Source organism: Lepeophtheirus salmonis, chromosome 5 (assembly GCF_016086655.4).
Source record: "Lepeophtheirus salmonis chromosome 5, UVic_Lsal_1.4, whole genome shotgun sequence".
Lineage (NCBI taxonomy): Eukaryota > Metazoa > Arthropoda > Copepoda > Siphonostomatoida > Caligidae > Lepeophtheirus > Lepeophtheirus salmonis.
The window spans coordinates 71,229,668-71,249,311 of NC_052135.2; the positions used below are offsets into that span (position 1 = coordinate 71,229,668).

Genomic DNA, 19,644 nt, shown 5'->3' on the forward strand with positions numbered 1-19,644 from the left:
CCTTAATAAGGAGTAATATCGCCGGACATTACTACATAATTACCTTTTGCTCTAAATCTTTACGATGTCATGTTAGAAAACTACATTGAGTCAAGAATGGTTGCCTGACTTGTCTTATCAGTTATAAATGAGTCTTATTTTTATATTTAAATTTGACTGCATGGATTAACTTTTTTTTTTTTAGATAAACATGAAATAAGTGAATCTAGGATTCTAGAAGCTGTTTGTACTAAAATTGGAACAAGAGTTGGATTTAATTCTAACATTTTTTTATTAGTATACCTATTGTCTAATTTTATGATTTTGGCATTTACTATATTATTAATAATTATTTAGATCTCATCGGTAGAGAGATATCTATTCTCTGCACAATTTTATATAGCAACTTCCACATGAAGAAGAGGGGTGATTATCTTTTTGATTAAACTCCACGTCTCGCTTGTGTCTTGCAACCTAAAGTTATGCCATATTTAACTGGATTCCCATGTCAGAACAAGAAAATATTATTTGGATCAATCTATTATTTCAAAGTGAATTATACGTAATATCTCTTTATTAAACATTTTAATAATAAATACTTTCGTCATACCCTCAAAAATTATAATAAAACAGGCAGCTCATAATCACATCAGTATATTAAACAATTATACCATAAGTTTTTCTGACCCCCCTTCTCCTTGCACGCGTTTTTCTCTACAGAAACTATCAACTTTGGATATAACTTTTGCACCCTACATAAGATTGCTCCTTAACAGGCTCTTTAGGTGTTGAGGTATTGGTATGGAGGCATACATCCAGATGGGTGCGTATTGGCTTTGTAAATAGGAGTTGTGCATGTGAGTTGCCACTTGACAGAGGAGTAGAACGGTATGTGAAGAGGAGTTCATCCAGTGATTTCCAGGATTCTTCTGCATGAGATCTTCGACAATTCTCACTGCTTTTCGGCCTGCCCGTTAGATTTGGTATGGTAGGAAGGAGAGAAGCACATTTTCACCCCTCCCTCCCCCCTTGCGACAATTTTTCCACAAAGAGTGAGCTTAAGAATTGGGGTATATTGGGAATGAGGGTGCTCATGGTTGAGATGCGGACCTCAGGGAAGCCTCGATCCATTTTGAGCACACACCAATAAGGATGAGAATGTCCTGTAATCAATATGAAGGCGTTCCCAAGGGGTTGAAGGAAAGAAGGAGGTGAATTTCGAAGGAGGATGATTGAGTGTGTCTTTGGCATGTTTTACAGGGCGTTACGAAGTCACTAATGTCATTATCTATGTTAGGCCACCATAGCTTACATCGTGCAACAGATTTCATCTTCACAATTCCTCGATGCGATAAAGGTAGTTCTTCGAGGAACTTGCATCAGTGAAAGTAGGGTATGGTTAGGCGGATTCCTCAAAGTAGCAATCCATCTTTCAATAAGCAGGTATGAACTCTTTTTGTATGAATCTTATATTACCTTAGACCAGTCACCTGTTCTTGCTGCTTCAATGGCAGGGCAAAGATATGCATCCTCTTTCACAGATGCTAGGAGTTCATTGTCCCTTGAAGTAGCCGAAGATATACCCAGGCACATTCACTCACCAGTAGCGTCAGGAGTTATGATTGGTTCTGGGTCGTCTAAAGGACCCCGGGAAAGAGCATCTGCGTGTAGGTTGTGAGTCCCTTTGACATGAATGATGTCATAATCGAAGGCAAAGGGCGTAATGGGGGTAAATGAGCCGTGACCACAGTAGGGAGATCTTTCTGAGGGTTAAGAATAAACTGGAGAGGCCTGTGGTCTGTTTTTACGCAGAAAAATTGATTAAGAAGGTGACGTTGTCGTTGCCTTTATTTTGCTAAAAAGTAATTATTTTTATAAAATTATCTTGAAAGGAAAAAACAACATATATCTAAGCCACCTGTTGACGGAAGGGAGATTGCAGGAGTGCAAGAAAGTTTGTGTGTGGATCAAGGCAAATTGATCTACCGTAAAAATTTTCTCTGAGGAGAAGATTCTCACCGTGGACCAGGTCTACAACAGTTGGAACGACTGTTGGCTTTGGGGATCACAAGAGGAGGTCAAGGGGGGTGTTACGTACATTTTTTCGATGCCTTACTCTGATCATGATCACAGTGGTTGATTATGTTTGGGCATTGGGCATATCCCAATAAATAGGATTTAATAAATTTATAATTATTTATTATAGTCAAAGCCAAATAGCAGACTAAATAGGAAATAGGCACTAAACCTGCATACTTAATAAAATATCTAAGGCACCTTCACCACAGAAGCATTTTCTGACGAAAACACAAAATATTTATCCACTTTGGGCTGCTATCCTCAAGTTCCATTTAAACTAAACGATATTTTTTGGAAAATAGCTGCTACAGGTAAATAATCTGTATAACGTTGTGAAAACCAGCCTTAGCACACATGATTTGTTGGGGACAGATATTCTATAGTGGGCCCAACTGCTCTTTGATACAACTCTAAAACGACTCAGGATTGGCTCCAGAAGTACTTCTACGACTGGATGTCGAGGGATATGTACCATTCTACCTCCCCTGACGTGAATCTAATGGATTATTTTCTCTCAAGCTACCTTAAGACAAAGGTCAACAGAGGTCCTCACATCACGAACAAGTTCCTGATCGACTCCATCGTAATGCAAGAATTTATATCGGTCTCTAGTTTCTAGGGCCTGCGGACTGTTAAGGTTCCTAATCGAGAGTGTTAGCTGGTAGCATATTGAAAAACAAATTGAGGACATTTTGTCATCTTTTGAGGGTATAATGCTAAGCATGATCACTGAGACTGGACCCTTCGTCTTGGAGCCTTCCAAAATGTTTATAGGGATATCTTCAAAGTAAACAACTCTTTCATTTTGTTTGTTGATGACAGGATCTACAGTTTTCCAAGGCCTTTCAACATACCTCAGAGATCTCCCTCCAGGACATTGGACAGCTTTAGAGAATATAGACTTGTTGATCTTCCTCGCAAACTCTGACATGTTCATTTTGGATTGACTTCAAATGTATGTTTAGTAGCCTTTTGCGTCAATTTTATTGGTCTAAAATTTCTATGCCAATCCCTGAGTGTTTCTCTATCCTCCTTCAAGCTTCTTTTTTTTTTTTTTTCAATTGTACACTTAATGACAGTTAAACTTCAGCCTCATAACAATGTCAGAGTTGTTATGGTTGGTGCCGACCAATGTAGCAATTTTTGCTTTCCCTTTGATTAATAATTAACATATTAAAATGTTACACCAATTTTGCGTCAGCAAAGAAATGTAGAAAATGGAGAAATTCGACGGTATTTGAGTTATTTTACATAGAAATAGAGGAAAAAATCAATATAGACTTGCCCGGACCCCAATATGAAAACTCTTCCTACGTCACTGGAAATTCATTGCTTTTACCGCATAATAAAAAACACTTTAACTAACGAATCTATAGAGATTGTTGTTGGAAGATGTGTAACCAAGATAGACGGAAATAAGGTTATAACTACTTTTTGTAGTTGCAATCATTGACGCAAAAGTTTCCCAAGTAATATAATCAACTAATTTTTACTACCGCATGTCCTTGCGCGCAGAATTCCACTTCCACATTGACATCTATGATTGCAGTAATGTCTTTTTGGCCTATATGTCCGAAAACCAAGTCGCTTCTACGACACCTTTTTGTACCCTGTCAACTCATTTAGTAGCCAATTCAAAATAAAAACTTCATCAAAACAAAGATTATTTATAATGCAATCACATTATTTAAAAAAAAATCTTGCAACATTTTGCACAAAAATACGATTAAATCGACTGGAACATTTTGCATTCACACTTTGTATGAATATTAAGTCTGTCAAAATCACCCAAGAAATTGCAATTGTAATGCCTTATTTTTGCGTATCATGCATAGAAATTAAAAAAGTATTATCATTTTGCTAAATATTTGATGCATTTATAACAATAAAATAATAGTTTTTGCCAACTTTAATGTAAAAATGAAGACATATTCAATTAAAAATAATGATCATTTTCTATTAGGGTAGATAATTCAATTCCCGAACTGTGCTTTATTTTTAACACTACCTAGATAAAATTTGATTATATCTTGTACTGGGCATGGCGAAAAAATCTGTAGAGTTTCCATCTAGAAATTTAACAAGATGTATTTCAGCAACCAGTTGTAATAGGCTATGTCAATAATATATAAAAAACTAATATGATGTCTTGGCTACCCTAATCATCGATGTAGCCCCCTTGGAAGCAATGATGGCTTCCAGGTGGCCATGGAAAGCCTTACAACCATTGTGGATATAGTCTTCAGACATGACATCCCCGTGCTGGTTGACAGTGTCCTTGAGGTTGTTGATATTTGGGTGATGGAAGGTGCAGGCTTTGGACTCAACAAACACCCAAAAAGTGAAGCCCAATGGGTTGGCATCTGGTTAGTAGTGGGCCCATATTTTCTTTGTCCGGAAAGTCAAGTTGTCCTCCAACCCCTTCTGAGCCTTTTTGGACGTGTGTGCTGGTGCACCATCCTGCTGGAACACCACGTTCTTATCTGGGTTCATGTTGGAGATCCCCAATTGCTTTGCAATCTCCGTTGGTTTCTTGCCAGCGTCCAAATGTGTGCGGAGCGAAATTCGTTGGTCACGTTCAGATGGCATTTTCCCGGCTTCTAAGACACTTAGGAAGATCTAGTTTTTTTTTGTTGATTTCATTTTTTGTTTATTTTTAGTTTTGGCGGGAATAATTTTGCTGCATTCACAAATACCTTGACTTATGTAGCAAAAACGAAGAGTAAAGATTTTTCCCCCGCGCACGGTATATATATACGTACATCAGTTAAGTATTTGATTTTCCTTAATAAAATTGAGCTTTAATGAGTTAGGGTTTTATTCCATTCATTATCATTCCATATACAAAATAAATTATGAATTGCTTGAAAAAAAAGATAGTGAATAGTGATGTCCAAATTATTATTATTTGAATTTTTTTTTTTTTCATTTTCGACCTTTATTTTCATTTATACCTTTACTTGGATTTTTAACTTTTATTTACATTTTTCTTGTCACTTTTAGGTACAAAAATATTCAATTATTAGAGTAAAGAGAGTATTGGAGGAACATGGAGGAACAAGAAAAGAAGAAGAGAAAAGGATGAATCCATTGGCACCATGAATTATAAAGATATAATTACTCGGATATGATCTTGCCACCAAAGCAATAAATATAAACGGCCATCCAGTAGAATTTCTTTTCAATATATTTACATTCATTCGAAGAGAGATCCCATATTTTAAAATTGACCATACTTAGCATAGTGGACCCCTCAGTGCTCATTAAGGAGCTCTGTGGTACCAAGATTTGTACTGATGTGCCCGACACAAGTTATTTACGATGTAAGCTTTCGAACTTTAGCGCTAAAGCCAACAGGAAGTGTGTCCTATAACAGCAAGGACAATGCACCAGCCACTAAAAGAATGTAGATTTAAATAAATTATTCATTCCCAACACGTTGTTCATATCTACACGTTCAGAAGACATGGAAAATTGCCTTAATAATATATACAAAATGCATACAGTGCAAAATTACGTTATTATGTCATATCGATATTATCAAGCCCAACCTTGAAAATTTGAAGTAAACTTTGATTTGTTACTATTGGAACTAAATTAAACTTTTGCTCATTTGCTAGATTTAAAAAAAAATTCGAATCGTATTTATATCATATCCATGCAATTCTAAAGTGTTTCCAGAATTCCATTCCATGGTCATACTATATATTGCTATGAATATTATGTGATCCTGTTTTTCGTCGTTATTGGTATTTCATTTTGGGTAGTAATAACCCATATGTCATATTTTAGTTTACACTGATGATTGTTTTTCAAGCTTTATTAAAAACCTTTAGGATGTAGTCTTCTGACAAGTCAGCCCATGCAGCCTTGATAATAGACTTCAAAGATCTCACAGATCCGTCAGGCTTATTGCAAACAGCTTTCTCAAACTGTTCCAAGATGGAATAATCGAAAGATTTAGGATCGGAGGAGCTGAGAGGCTGCATGTTATTGGACACATTCAAAAGAACAGGGTAAATCCCGAATTACTTTAACAGCTAATTATGGGACTTGTATAAGAGATAGGAAGATATTTTTTTATTTATTTGAATGCCACATTAAATTTAAAATGATTATTTATAATGAAAGCCTTCGTTCTCGATCACAATCTGTAAACTGCGCCTGACTGCCTTTTCTACCTCACGCGGATCCATGTCCTTCATTGTATAGACGATGGAGGCCTTCAAGGCTTCAACTGAGGCATAATTATTCTTGCAGGCGATCCTTTCTAACTTGCCCCACAAGCAAAAACCACAGGGAAATAGGCCCGGGCTGTTGGCTCAGTAATAAAATTGAGGTCCAAAATCTGACACATTTTGAACTAAGAGCTATTGGACAATCTTGGCCATATCAGCAGGTGCTGATTTTTGCTGGAATGTATATAGCTTAACATCAGTGACTTCATTCGTCAATGGGATGACTTTGTCCTTGAGAACGTCTTTGTAGACCTCCTTGTTCACCTTTTGGTTCTTTTGGAAGAAGTGGGGGGATAACTTGTCTGTCCGTGCTGATGACCGCCGGGATCATAACCGAAGCCGGATTCTTTGTTTTCATGACTGGTTGGACTTCATCAGGTTTTGGACAGATCCATCTATCGTTTTTACGTTGTTGCTTGGCGTCAATGTAGAAGATTTTCTCGTCCGAAAAAAAAACAACGCATGTAGACACATTTACTCTTCATTTGGTAATAAGGATCCTGCCTTTGCTCATTCTATCTGCCTTATTCTACTCAGTTAGCAGATCCTTTGAGGCTCTGACCCTACACAATAAATGCAGGTCAATCCTGATGGCATTTTTTATAGTCCCTTTACTCACGTTGCAGTCCTTGGCCAGCCTAGGAATTGATGTATCTGGATGAGTGCGAATTGATCGTTTCAAGCCAGCTATGAACGTTTTAGTCTGGATTTTATCATATCTTGTTGAATGAGCTAATCTCTCAGTCTTTCTCTGCTCATCAAAGGCCGTAATCACGTCATAAACTGTTGATTTTGGAAATTTGAAGAAGGAAATTATCATCTGTGCGGAGTGTCCCGCGTGGCGAGCTTCGATGATTGAAATTCTCCTGACTATTGCCATGCTTGAACGACGAAATACTCATAAAATATGTTATTAAATTCGACCGCTAACACATTTAGCTTGTAACAGGTATTAATTTTTTACCACATAATCTCTACAATTCTCATAATTAACCTTTAAAGTTATTCTGGATTTACCTTGTCCGCCCTGTATATTAAATAATATTTATTTAATCGACTTTTATAGTTTGAACGGCGTATTGTATCTATTTACGAGTTCAAGTTGAATAACAAGAGAAACGTTGTTGTTTTTTGCATTAAGATTAAGGATTGTTGAACACTTGCCAAAGTAGAAGGACTTAAACCTTACTATCTTCATATAAATTTTTATTGCTTAATTGCCATAGAAATTTTGAGTACATATTACATTTATTTAATTCAAATATCACTGTTTGTGTATTGGTATCAAGTAGTATTCAATGCAAGTATTAAGTGTTATTTTATTTATAAAACCATAAGATGGAGTTTTATCAAGGTTTATTCAAAATTTATCGATTTAATATATAGTAAAATATCAACTTTGAGCTCCCAAGATGGCGTCTCCTTCAATTATGATTCAATTTATGTCGTCATTGAAAATTATTTAAAATATTTCCTTACGGTGATTGTCAAAATAGGAAGTGTTATTGAAGACAATTGTCATTCCAAGTTCTGTAAATGTGAATCTGGAATTTACCAGTACATGGGAATTACAGTCAATGTAGTTCCCTCAAACAACAAAATTGTACAATTTCCTTTGTTTCAACTTCTGGCAAAGAAATTTTTTAATTTTCTGCAATAAAAGTTCCATACAACAGTATAGATGTATGTAATAACGTTAAAAATGTCAAACTTTGTGCCTGGAAACTACGGTTTGTAGACAGCATTGATTTTCTGTTACCATTTAGAAAAAACTGCTGCAGAATCGCATCATAATCTTGGTAAATCATAGTACTTCGAATGCTTTAAAAAATTCAAAAATTGCAATATTGGCGTGAGAAACAAAGAACGTAGAAAAAACACTCGAAAAGTTTGAAGACTACTATGACCTGCTAAAACATGGCTAAACTGTTAAACGAAACGTAAATTATGGATTTGAATAGATTTTTGTGTGAATTACAGCTGGAATATAAAAAAAGAAATACAAGTGAATTTTCTTCATCATATTGCAGCATCACACACAGCAAAACTAATCTAGGAAACGAATGGGACTTTGGTTGGGAATACATGCATTTGATTTGACTCCAATATAGACTTTCAAATCTATAAAATCCATTAATTTCTTAATTTGTCGTGAGGAATTAATAGCTACTTGAAGTGAAATTTGTAGCACACCCAAAGGATAAATAGAAATCTGTAATAACAATTAGTGGAGGAATACAACTAATGTAATTCCGACTCCATTATGAAAAAAATCATTCAACCTTGCTTTTGTGTTCGTGCATTTTTTAAAGACAATTAGACAGATTAAAAATATATAGTATAGGTAATATATAAAATATAAGCTCCTATTTTTGTATATAGTAGGTTCTGTATCCATGAATTGAAAAACTTGGAATAAAAATAATATATGTATAATGATTAATTAATCATACAGATAAAAAAAAGATTGATCTCCATTAAACACTCAATTAAATAAAATAATTGAATAAACTTATCACACTTATTTAAATAATTAGAACAATACAAATTGCAGATATCCCATGATCCTAGATATTAAGTCGTTTACTAACCATAATTTGAGCCATTTCTTCGAGATGTGCAATCATAAATATGTATTTGGGTAAGAGTTGACACGCCGCGTCCTTACCCACATGATGTATAATATATTTCTTCATAAGATTTGTAAAAAACTCTTGTGTTTTGTTTGCTCGGAGTTCATCGTGAATTTTTGCATTAGTAGAGGAAAAGAGAGACATCATGGATATGAGGACAGTTGAGATTTCGTCGAGTTGAAGTTCAAAAATCTTCTTCATTAACTCATTGTACTTTTTCTCATCTTCGTCGCTACAGGCCCAGGGTGATTGAAATATCTGGAAAGTGTCCATCCTTCCATACTTTGGATCATCATCGGTATTATTTACAAAGAAGATATGTTTTTTAAAATGAACTCCATGCTGAAAAAACCGTGCAGTTCTAATATTGACAATCATATCTGTGTTAGTAAGTAGAAGAGCCTTTTGGTCTTCCATACTAAAGCAAGTGAAGAAGTCCAACATTGATGAAAGTCGAATGATTCGCCTCATGCATACAAGATATCCCTCCAGGCAAACGTCTTGAGGAAAAGTTTTATTTGAGTAGGAACAATTGATCATGGTAGCCATTGTTTCAGACCTGAGGGGAATGAGCTTTGAGGACTCTTCTTCACTTATCATTATATTACTTATGAGATTGCACTCGTAATCCGAAAAACCAGCATTTTTAAGGTTTTTTGGAATACCAGTCTCATATTTACTTACGGTTGATAAATTAGTAAGAATCTCCGAGGGATGAATTTTATAATTGCAACTGTCAACAACAGAGGTATATTTTTGACTGAGATCAATTGGGAAATTGGAGTTAACGAGTAACTCAGGTAGAGTTTCATTATCCATGAACTTCTTACACAGAGAAGGAGGTATTTTTTCTGTCTTTGCAAGTTGAGGAGAGGACTTGCCACTCAGAGGAGAATAAGAAAATAATTCTCCGTGATTATTCTTTGGAGAATAATTGCTTTGCGATATAGAAGGAGGTTCCAAGGGATCTTTTTGTCTAAGAGTGGAATTGAAATTATAATAGGATTGATTACTCATGCTTGTCTCCGGATTAAGTGCATAGGTATTTGAGATGTGGGATTGCTTGGAAGGAGGAGAAAGCTCATTACTCCTACCATTATTATACAAATGATTTTGCAAAGAGGATGACGAAATGGTATTTAAATATGTATAAATAGGGGAAGAGTTCATTGATTGGTCATATGATAATGTCCCCACTATGGGTGAACCTGGGAACTCTGAGTGTTCCCTGGGTGAATGATGAGTAGACAATAATGCATCAGTATTATTAGACATCGTAATTGGAGAACACGATAAACTTCTATTCATGCTCGAATATGGAGAAGATGCAGAGGAAAAAGTGAAACTTTGTTGAGCAGGATTTTCGTGAGACGACAATAGGGAACTTGAAAGACAACTAGGATCTAGTCGTGGAGGAATAATATGCTCGGAAAGGGTAGGAACTCGAAGGGATAAGGGGGACGTCGTCCCATTATTGTCTTCCTTCTTTATACTATTAGTATGCTTATTAAAGGATTGCCGTGATTTTTTGGATTTTGTGGAAACACGATGGAGTTGACAAGTCTTTAGTTTAACTTTCTTGATAAAGGCTTTTTCCTTCTTCTCTTTCTTGTCCTCTTCAGTCATAACCCAAGAGCTCTTCATCCCCACAGAGAGACATTTCACAAATCTGCAGTACTGACAATGTTTCCTCGTATGTTTTGTAACGACGCAGTTTTTATTCTGTGAACAAAAGTAATCAGCATTGCTATTAACTGCCCTTCGGAAGAAAGCACGGCAAGAGTAGCAGGAAATAGCCCCATAGTGAATATGATCATTTGCTAAATCATAACAGACTTGACATTTGACCCTTCGAATGAATTTTGGTCTTTTCCTTTTAGGAGCAGGATTATCCGGTAGCAAATCCAAGTTGTTGTAATGGGTTTTAGCAGAAGGGTAATTTGGAAGGATTTCATGTTTTTCTGATAAATCAATGGTTTTGCTCACATCATCAACACTTTTAGAGATTTCTTCAGACTGTAAATGTGCCCATGGTAACTGATTCGATTGTTTTCTTGTTAACATGGTTAGACAAGATCATAATTAAGGCCGGGTACTTATAAACCAACTATGTTTTTTCGTAAGTTTCCCTATCTTTTATATTGTGAACCACTCCAAATTTTATTAGATTCTGTGATTATTATAATTCAGAAAGGACCTTTGCCTTGGTTTATTCTATAAAATGCGTAGCAAACTCTGCATTAAATATTTATATCACAATAAAAAGATTAACTCTTATATATCTTCCTTCCCGCTTGAGTACATCACAACTCTTCTCTCACGTAAGTATTGAGTAACTGCAAAACAAGTGAGAAAAAAATACGTATTTCAGCAGAGTATTAATCTTAGCAAATGTGTATGGTGTAAATACTCTGTGTTGCATTGTGTAGGGTGGAACAATACTCTTTGCGAACATTTTTTATGATGCATGACTAAAAAGTCATTTTTGCAAGGATCTTGTTCAAAATAAAAAGCTACATTTGATCTAAAGTGCTTCGTAAAAATTATACGTTTGACGATAATATTAAACATCAATATAAATTACCTTTTAATACCATTTCTATCAAAAATTGTCAAGTTTTAAATAATCAAATGATAATTAATTATGACAATTCCACAGTTGATGCTTAAGAAATGTAAAAACTTTTATTATATATTAGAGGAAGTTTAAAATTATCATATTTTAGGTCTTTTTTAAGGAGATTTTTCTCGCCACAAACGTAATTTTGTATTTATTTCTTTGAGGAAAAACAGTAAGTTCATTTTCTTTATTTTTGATATTGAAAATTCCGTGTTTTTTTTTCATAAATTTAGAAGTATGCATTTACTTAACTAAGACATGTAAAAATTATGTTTAGTGTAATAATGTTCTTGTTTTTTTTTTTTTTTTCAAAATTTTATCAAAATAATTATTTACTTTCCCATTCTTTAAAAAAAAGAACAGCGAAATAGTTCCGCTCTACCCTACTATAGAGGAAAACTTGTTATTTGTTTTACTTCTATGTCATCACTCCCTCCCAATTAAAAAAATATATCAAAGAATTGCTCTCTACATTCTCTCGCAACCTCCTAAGTACAATTCATCCTACATACACATTGCGATATTGCAAAGATTTTACCGTTTTAAGGAAATAAAATAGGAGAACCATTTTCTTTGTATTGTCGAGGTAGTTGTGGTCGTTTTTTTCGATAATTTTTCTTATTATTCATTCATAAAGCATTTCTGATTTCCCTAAAGAAACTAGATACTTACAATTAGTTATCCAAATCTTTTCATCACCCGAATTTTTGAGTCCATAATTATTTTTAATACTTTTATTTTTTATAAAGGCATTTTTTAATGTTTTTAATAACCTTGTGGAGACCTAGCCGATGTAAAACAGAGTCTTGGTTAGGAATCACTGGATTATATACTGATAAAACTGGGTTGCTTAATTCAGGTAAAGCACTTGCTACGGATTTTTAAATGTTATTTAAATACGAATGTATCTTCAAATACAAATTACGAGCGGTTATATGTTTGTCTTGCGTACGATAGAGAAAGAGTCTGAGTTCGTTTCTTGATGAATAAAGAATAATTGTAGGTTCTTGTTGGATTCAGCGTAGAATTGAGGATTGCCATAGGAGTACTTCTTGCCAATGCCCTTACTTATTTCCTTCTCCATCTCCTCCCTTGTTACAGCTGAACTCTTCCAAAAGAATTCTTTAAATTTTCAGGGTTACCATGTTGATTTTTGGTTTCTTTTTTTAAAACATACCCAATATACACAAGATTTTCATCACTGTATAGGCGTGTCCACAGAGAAGAGTTTTGTATATTATGATTTTTTGAAAACTTCAAATTTGTTGGCTAAGCTGCATAATTTGATCAAATTACTTTTTTTTTTTAAGAAAATAAATCTTATTTTTTAATTTTTTTTCCAAAGCAGAAAAATTACCTTCTTTAGATACATACATCATATCAATATTACTATTCATACACAATGCACAAATGTACATACTAACATTTATTTGATGAGGTGGACGGGAGGTGAAAGGACAAATTTGTATTATGAATGGACTGAAGCCAATGTTTATAGTTATACGTATGAAAAGCTAGTAAGTAATGAAGAATTTGCAATATCACCGTCTTGAATCGTTAACCCTATGCAGTATGTATACATATTAGGCTGGGTGGTATTTTTCATGTTTTTGGAAATCTAAAACCGGTAGTTTTTTCACGTAAATTTCAAAAATCTAATTTTCAAATAGATATGATATCCCTAAGCTACATCAAATTAACTTTGAAAATAAGAGAAAATACGTTTATTTTTCTATATTTTCCAGTATTGGTTTTCTTTATGTAATTTATAAATATTCATATTAAGGGATATATATGTATGTATTGTCCTTGATGTGAAGAGTTCAAATATGAAGAAATTTTAATCATAACTTAACATTAAGTTATGTAAGTTTACGATTTGTTGATGCTATACTTATTGTAGATATAAAAGTCATAATTAAGTCCAATTAGTAGTTAACTTTTAGACATCTTATAAATCCATAGACAAACTCTATTTCTACATAGTTCACATCGACTTTATACTAGTTAATACACATAATAGCAAAATATGATTTAATTTAATAAAACGTTAAGCATTAACGTAAATCAATGACCCAAATAAAATTAGATGAGTGCAATAGAAGTTGATGTAGGAGATGAGAGACGAGTTAGAGATGAGGTTTAGAGAGGAGGAGCCAATCTCATGTAGTCTCTTTGATAGAATAATCGACTTGACTAATGGGGTGATGAAAGCAATTTGTGGTGAGCAGTCATTTATGGGTAGGATCAAGAAAAACACTTTAGTGTTGTTAGTGAGCCATTGAGTTATCACTTGTTCCACTTTGTACCAGAGAAAGCAAACAAGGAAGAATCAGACGCTTTACAAATTGCAAAGTTTATATTTATATGGTTACATTGTTGGACAAGTAATAACCATTGGAGTCATCTCAATAAATGTTAGCACTGATGTAAATACTGGAGTTATGCGAAAACTTGAAATGAAGCTTAGGATAAAACTGGTTTGGTTGGTGTGTATTCTACATACTAATGAATTTCCATTATACCGTCTAATTTTTGAGCTTGATGGCCTAACTCTCCCAGATAATAGATAGATAGACTTCCCTATCAGCTTGGATATCAATCCGAATTTCTATTGCCCACCCCTAGTCAAACTGTGTGATGAGCTTATTCAATATTTGGATACAGATTAACACTACATTCATATGATTGGGTGTGCTATCAGGGAAGGAGTTTTTCCTAAAAAGATGGCTTTCTTCGAGATCTGACCTGTTTACCACAGCTGCTGGGTCGCTTCTGCTAACAGACTATTAAGACTCAGGGTATCAAAGCATGAACTGAAGGGGAAAAATCTACAAAATCTGGGATTCATAGTTGAGTTTATAATTCGTGTGTATAATCCATGTTGTTTCAATACCAAGGGGAAGTACTATTGGATATAATTGCAGAAACACGTCATATTTCAACTTAATTCTCTGAAGTCCTAGAAAAAAAAGGTTCTTGAAATCTTGATTCTAACAGTGAAAGGATGTTTTGGAATGCTCACAGTTCAATTTTCCTACAAGATCTAGTTTGCTCTGATGACCAGAGGGAGATAATCATAAGGATAGAACAAATCCTGGCTGTCAGGTGAGAGAGTGGACCAAACGGACAACCGGTAGCCTATCTGTCAGTATAAGAAAAACGCCTGCTATATACAGTGGGGCTTCTAGCATCATTGATCTCATCAACTGGTCAGAAGGAGTGTCAAAGCCACATCTTAACTACTTCCGAGTAGAATAGCTACGTAAAAGACGGAAGTAACGTACAGGAGGCAAAGCTAATTCAGAAGACGATTAGATTGGGGGTACAATCGTAAACTTAACTATACTTATAAGGGAGTACTTAAGTAAAAGAATGCACATAGATTGCTAATAAAGAATATATATACAAGTTTGACTCTTTTAATAAAAGGTACAGGCATATGTTATTGTTCAAAACTAATCTAAAGTATTCTCCAAATAGAGCAGTGTCGAAATTACTGATTATTTTTCTATTTTAAAGTGCACAAATAACTAGAATATATTGATTTAATGATTAAAATTTATTTGCATTTGAACTTTTGACATGAAGGACAATATATATACGTTCCATTAATATGAATATCTACCAATTATGTAAAGAAAAACAGCACGGGAAAGTATAGAAAAAAACGCATTTTCTCTCATTTTCAAAGTGAAGTCCATGTAGCTTTGGGTTATCCCAAGGTTAATGAAAATACAAGGTTAGACAATCATGTAATCGGGCTTGCTAGAATTTTCAATCTGATATATTGTATCGACTGCTGGGCAAGATAGGCAGATTTTGACAAAACACGCAGCCAATATAGTTTATGACGTCACCATTGCTGGAACTTTCAATTTAATGTATCATAACGGGACATGTGAAACTTTATGAAGAAGGTCTATCATTATTATTTTCTTGTACACATGTATTAAGGTGAGTCGTTTTTTTTCATTTTTTCGGAAATCAAAAACTGGTAATATTTTTTGTACTGTCTTTTTTAACGTAGATTTCAAAAATCTAATTTTCAAAAAGATAAAATAACCCAACGTTAATAGAAATACAAAGTTATACCATAACGCGTGTACAACTGATGTTTGACTTCCACCACGCTTTTAATATTAACGTCATAGTAGATGAGTGGTTACATGAGGTGATAGTTTCGGCGTAGGAGACAATGCCCAGTGATAAACTGAACCAAAGAGCTCAGTTTTCCTTTCGAAAAATCCAGGAGATGCTTCCACCTCCCGAATCTAACTGTTGGGAGCATCGCACGGCTTTGACTGCAATAGTCAAGGTTCGATCAAAGTGTCTGCCATTTGTCGATGTAATGGGAAGAGATCTTTTCCCTAAGAGATGACCGAGGGATTCCAACAATTCGGGTAGAAGGCTGATCCTGAGTTCCAGCTTTGGCTAGCATATCAAGCACCTCATTTCAAGTGACATTACTGTGACCTCTTACCCAGCAAAGGGAGAGCTCACCTGCTAACAACCTCAAAATAGTTTTCGTATCTCGGACAAGGGGACTGGTTGTCTCTATCCACGGCAATGCTCCAATTGCTGCTTACATTAAATTGAAAATTCTAGCAATGGTGACGTCATAAACTATGAGGGGCTGCGTGTTTTGTCAAAATCTGCCTATCTTGCTCAGCAGTCCGTACAATACATCAGATTGAAAATTCTACCAAGCCCGATTACATGATAGTCTAACCTTGTATTTTCATTAACCTTGGGATAACTCAAAGCTACATCAATTTCAATTGCTGCTTGATAATCTGACCAGATAAAAATCCTCTACAATAAAAATAGCATTAGTGTAGAACAATAAAACATCATTTTACTGAAATATTAATATATTATTATTTTTAAAACAATTTAGACCAAAGATATGCGAGAATGCTTACTTGAGAGGGGGCAGTTAATAACACTTCAATCAATGAATTCATGAAAAATTAGAAGGAATAGCACTTACATCAACGATTTTTACTTTTTTAATCGCTAAACGTAGTTTTTTCACAACAAACATATCAACTCTAGTAATAACACACTTTCTCCAGATTTATGGTAAATTGAACATATTTTGGAGAAAAAGAGAATACATAACAGTTCGGATCAGGTTCCTATTTCCCATAGAAGCCCTTGTCCCTATTGGCAAAAACTCGAAAACTCAATTTTTAGAGGTCTCTATGGAGGCCAAATTTGTAACCCCAAGCGCGTTATCTATAGACATGAACAGATAATCAGTTGGTGCCAGGTTCGAACTGTAGAGTGTATATACATAAGAACTTCCCATCCAAGCTAAAAGAGCTTCTGGCGTGTCATCAAAGATATGTGCAGACTGACGTTATCCTGATGAAACACGATTATCTCCTATCCACAAATGCTAGCCGCTTTTGTTCTATCGCCAGCTTCAAACGGTTGCGTTATTCACAGGAAAGGATAAACTTGAGCGTTTGGCCATAGAGGAGCAGCTCATAGTAGATTATTCCTTGTCAATCCCACCAAAACACACAGTAACACCGTCATGGCAGTCAATCTGGCTTAGCCACTGTCTTAACCACTTCATTGGCTTTTGACCGCGATTTCTGTCACTTGACATTGACATAAATATGGCCAGTCACAATCTGCTTAAGAAACGTTTTTCTCTTTCATGTACTAAAATGTAAAATATGGCAAATTTCTTCCTTTGAGACCTCCATATTCGACGTATGTACAAAAAAAAAAAAAAACAAGGGCGAATTCTAAGTAGTATGTATGTATATTGTAACCTATGACACGCGTGCCACTACTGGTACACAGAGGCATATTCACTGGTATACACAAATTAGAACATATTACGTTAGTTTGTGTATATTTTTTTACCATTATTGTTGATAATAGAAGAGGAAAAAAATTGCAACCAATTTTATATTCATTTCTCACATAAATATGTATTCTTAGAAATCATATCAATATTTGAACATACTATCAATTGCTAAAATATTTTTTTCAAAGAATAATCCTTTCAAATAACAATCAAGAATTCTAGACATTACAAAGAAGTATATATTTTTTTCTTTCAATATTTTCACATATCCACCGATGCATTCTTAAGACATACATACCTCAGTATAATGTATAAGAATAATGTGTGAAAATACAAGTTGTCGTTCATTATGAATACGTTAAGGTATAGGGTATGGTAAATATTAAAATTTAGGTGGCCACCGATATATAGATTGAGTTGTAAAAAATAGTTTTTTTGTGGCCCGATGTACCAGGGGCATGTCATATTTTTTACAACCCGGTCAAAATTTTGAACAGCCTTAAATTTTTCCTCAAACACACCAAATAAAGTTATAGATTCATTATTGTATATATCATAAAAAAGTTTTATTTTATGGAAGGCTGGTGAGGGCATCTCATGATGGGGATTTTTACAATAAATGATCAAATATTTTTATCAACAACCTTGAAAATGATGTCAGTTAAAAATGATGTCACAGGGATCATCATGGTCAATACAATTGGTTAACCATCTCTTGCATCCCTGGATATTTAACTACTCCAAAGACGGAAATATCGTTCTTTTAGATTTAGATTATGAATTATTAATCAACTCTAGAATGTATTATGGAGGTTTCAAAGAATCTTTTTGTTGTGTCCTTACTATTTATCTCCCTAAATGATAAATATACCCAAGGGAGATAAAAAGGCTGAAGTCTTATGTATGGAGCAAGTCTAGTTCGATAATATTTTATCAATTTAGAAATAATCTATTCTCTACAGTTTAATATACGTCTAATATTATAATTTTTGATAAAGTGATAAAAAAGTATTCAATTTGTTCACGGATGATAATTTTATAATAGATGTAACAAGTAACAACTACTAAGCACAAAAAAATTATTATACAAGATGTACAAGGTTACCATGTAATCGGGCTTGTTCAAATTTTCAATTTGATGTACCGTACCGACTGCTGGGCAAGATTTCCACAAAACATACAACCAATCATACATTATGACGTCAATATTAAAAAAGGTGGTGGAAGTCAAACAGCAGTCGTACACAGGTTATGGTATATTCCTGTACTTCTATTAGTCTTGGTATTATACTGCTCAAATATCCATATGAATTTTGGGGAGGCGAAACATCCGATGGAAGTCCTAATGTTGGATTTAGACGGAAATAACGAAGTGTAAAAGTTAATTGAAGATTAAAAATTGTAGTAATTAAGATGAAAATATAATATGGATTTAATCATTTATTTACTGAAAAGGATTTTTTCAGTAGGTTGTCTTGAAATATCAAGTAACTTATAGAAATACGAGTTAATGTTTATTTAATTAAATTACAGACCATAATCCTTACATAACAATTTACCTATGATACAGTATAAAAACAGTATTAAAAAACGCTAAAACAATATATTGATATTTAAAATGGATGGCGAAATTTGTAAAAATCCAATTATAATTTGTGATGAAATTAAAAATTCATATCCAAAATTATATGATTATTATGATTGTGTAGATACGATAAAGGGCCAAATATGGGGCATTAACAAAGGGGGCTTTTTCTATGACGATATTAGTGAAATTCATAGCTTGCACAATGTTTCTACACAATACAACGATATCTATGAACGCCATATCGATATTGAGGACATAAAAACAGCTATTTCTACATTAACTTTAAGTTAAATAAAGCACATGAACCATCTGGATTTATCTACGAATTTAACAAAAAATATTCAAAACAATTATCTCCCATAAATCCCATTTAAAAAAAAAAGATTATGTCAACTGTCTACTTCCCTAGTTTTTAATTCCAAAAATCAATTAAGATTCTAGATACTTGGATAACCTTTTTCCTTTAACAATGCAAGATGTTTTATAATTAATCTTCTCCTACGTTCTTACTAATAAATTTAATATATTTTTAAACAAAATAGTTCATACTACCCAGTATGATTTCGTTAAAGGTAAAGTAGTTGACAGTGAAGCTGCTTATACTATGATTACAAACCCTATTAGAATCTGAAAATAATGTATCACCAATGTCAATTCATTTTGTTAACAAAGGTTTCGGA

At 34.0% G+C, this 19,644-nt stretch overlaps 1 protein-coding gene across 1 annotated transcript; it reads right to left on the minus strand.

Moving 5' to 3' along the window:
* Positions 1-8,579: 8,579 nt before the first annotated feature.
* Positions 8,580-11,263, minus strand: LOC121118578 (uncharacterized). The gene has a single exon (XM_040713156.2). It carries the CDS (start codon positions 10,991-10,993, stop codon positions 8,864-8,866), a length of 2,130 nt encoding a protein of 709 aa, XP_040569090.1. The 5' UTR covers positions 10,994-11,263; the 3' UTR covers positions 8,580-8,863.
* Between the last annotated feature and the right edge of the window lie 8,381 nt (positions 11,264-19,644).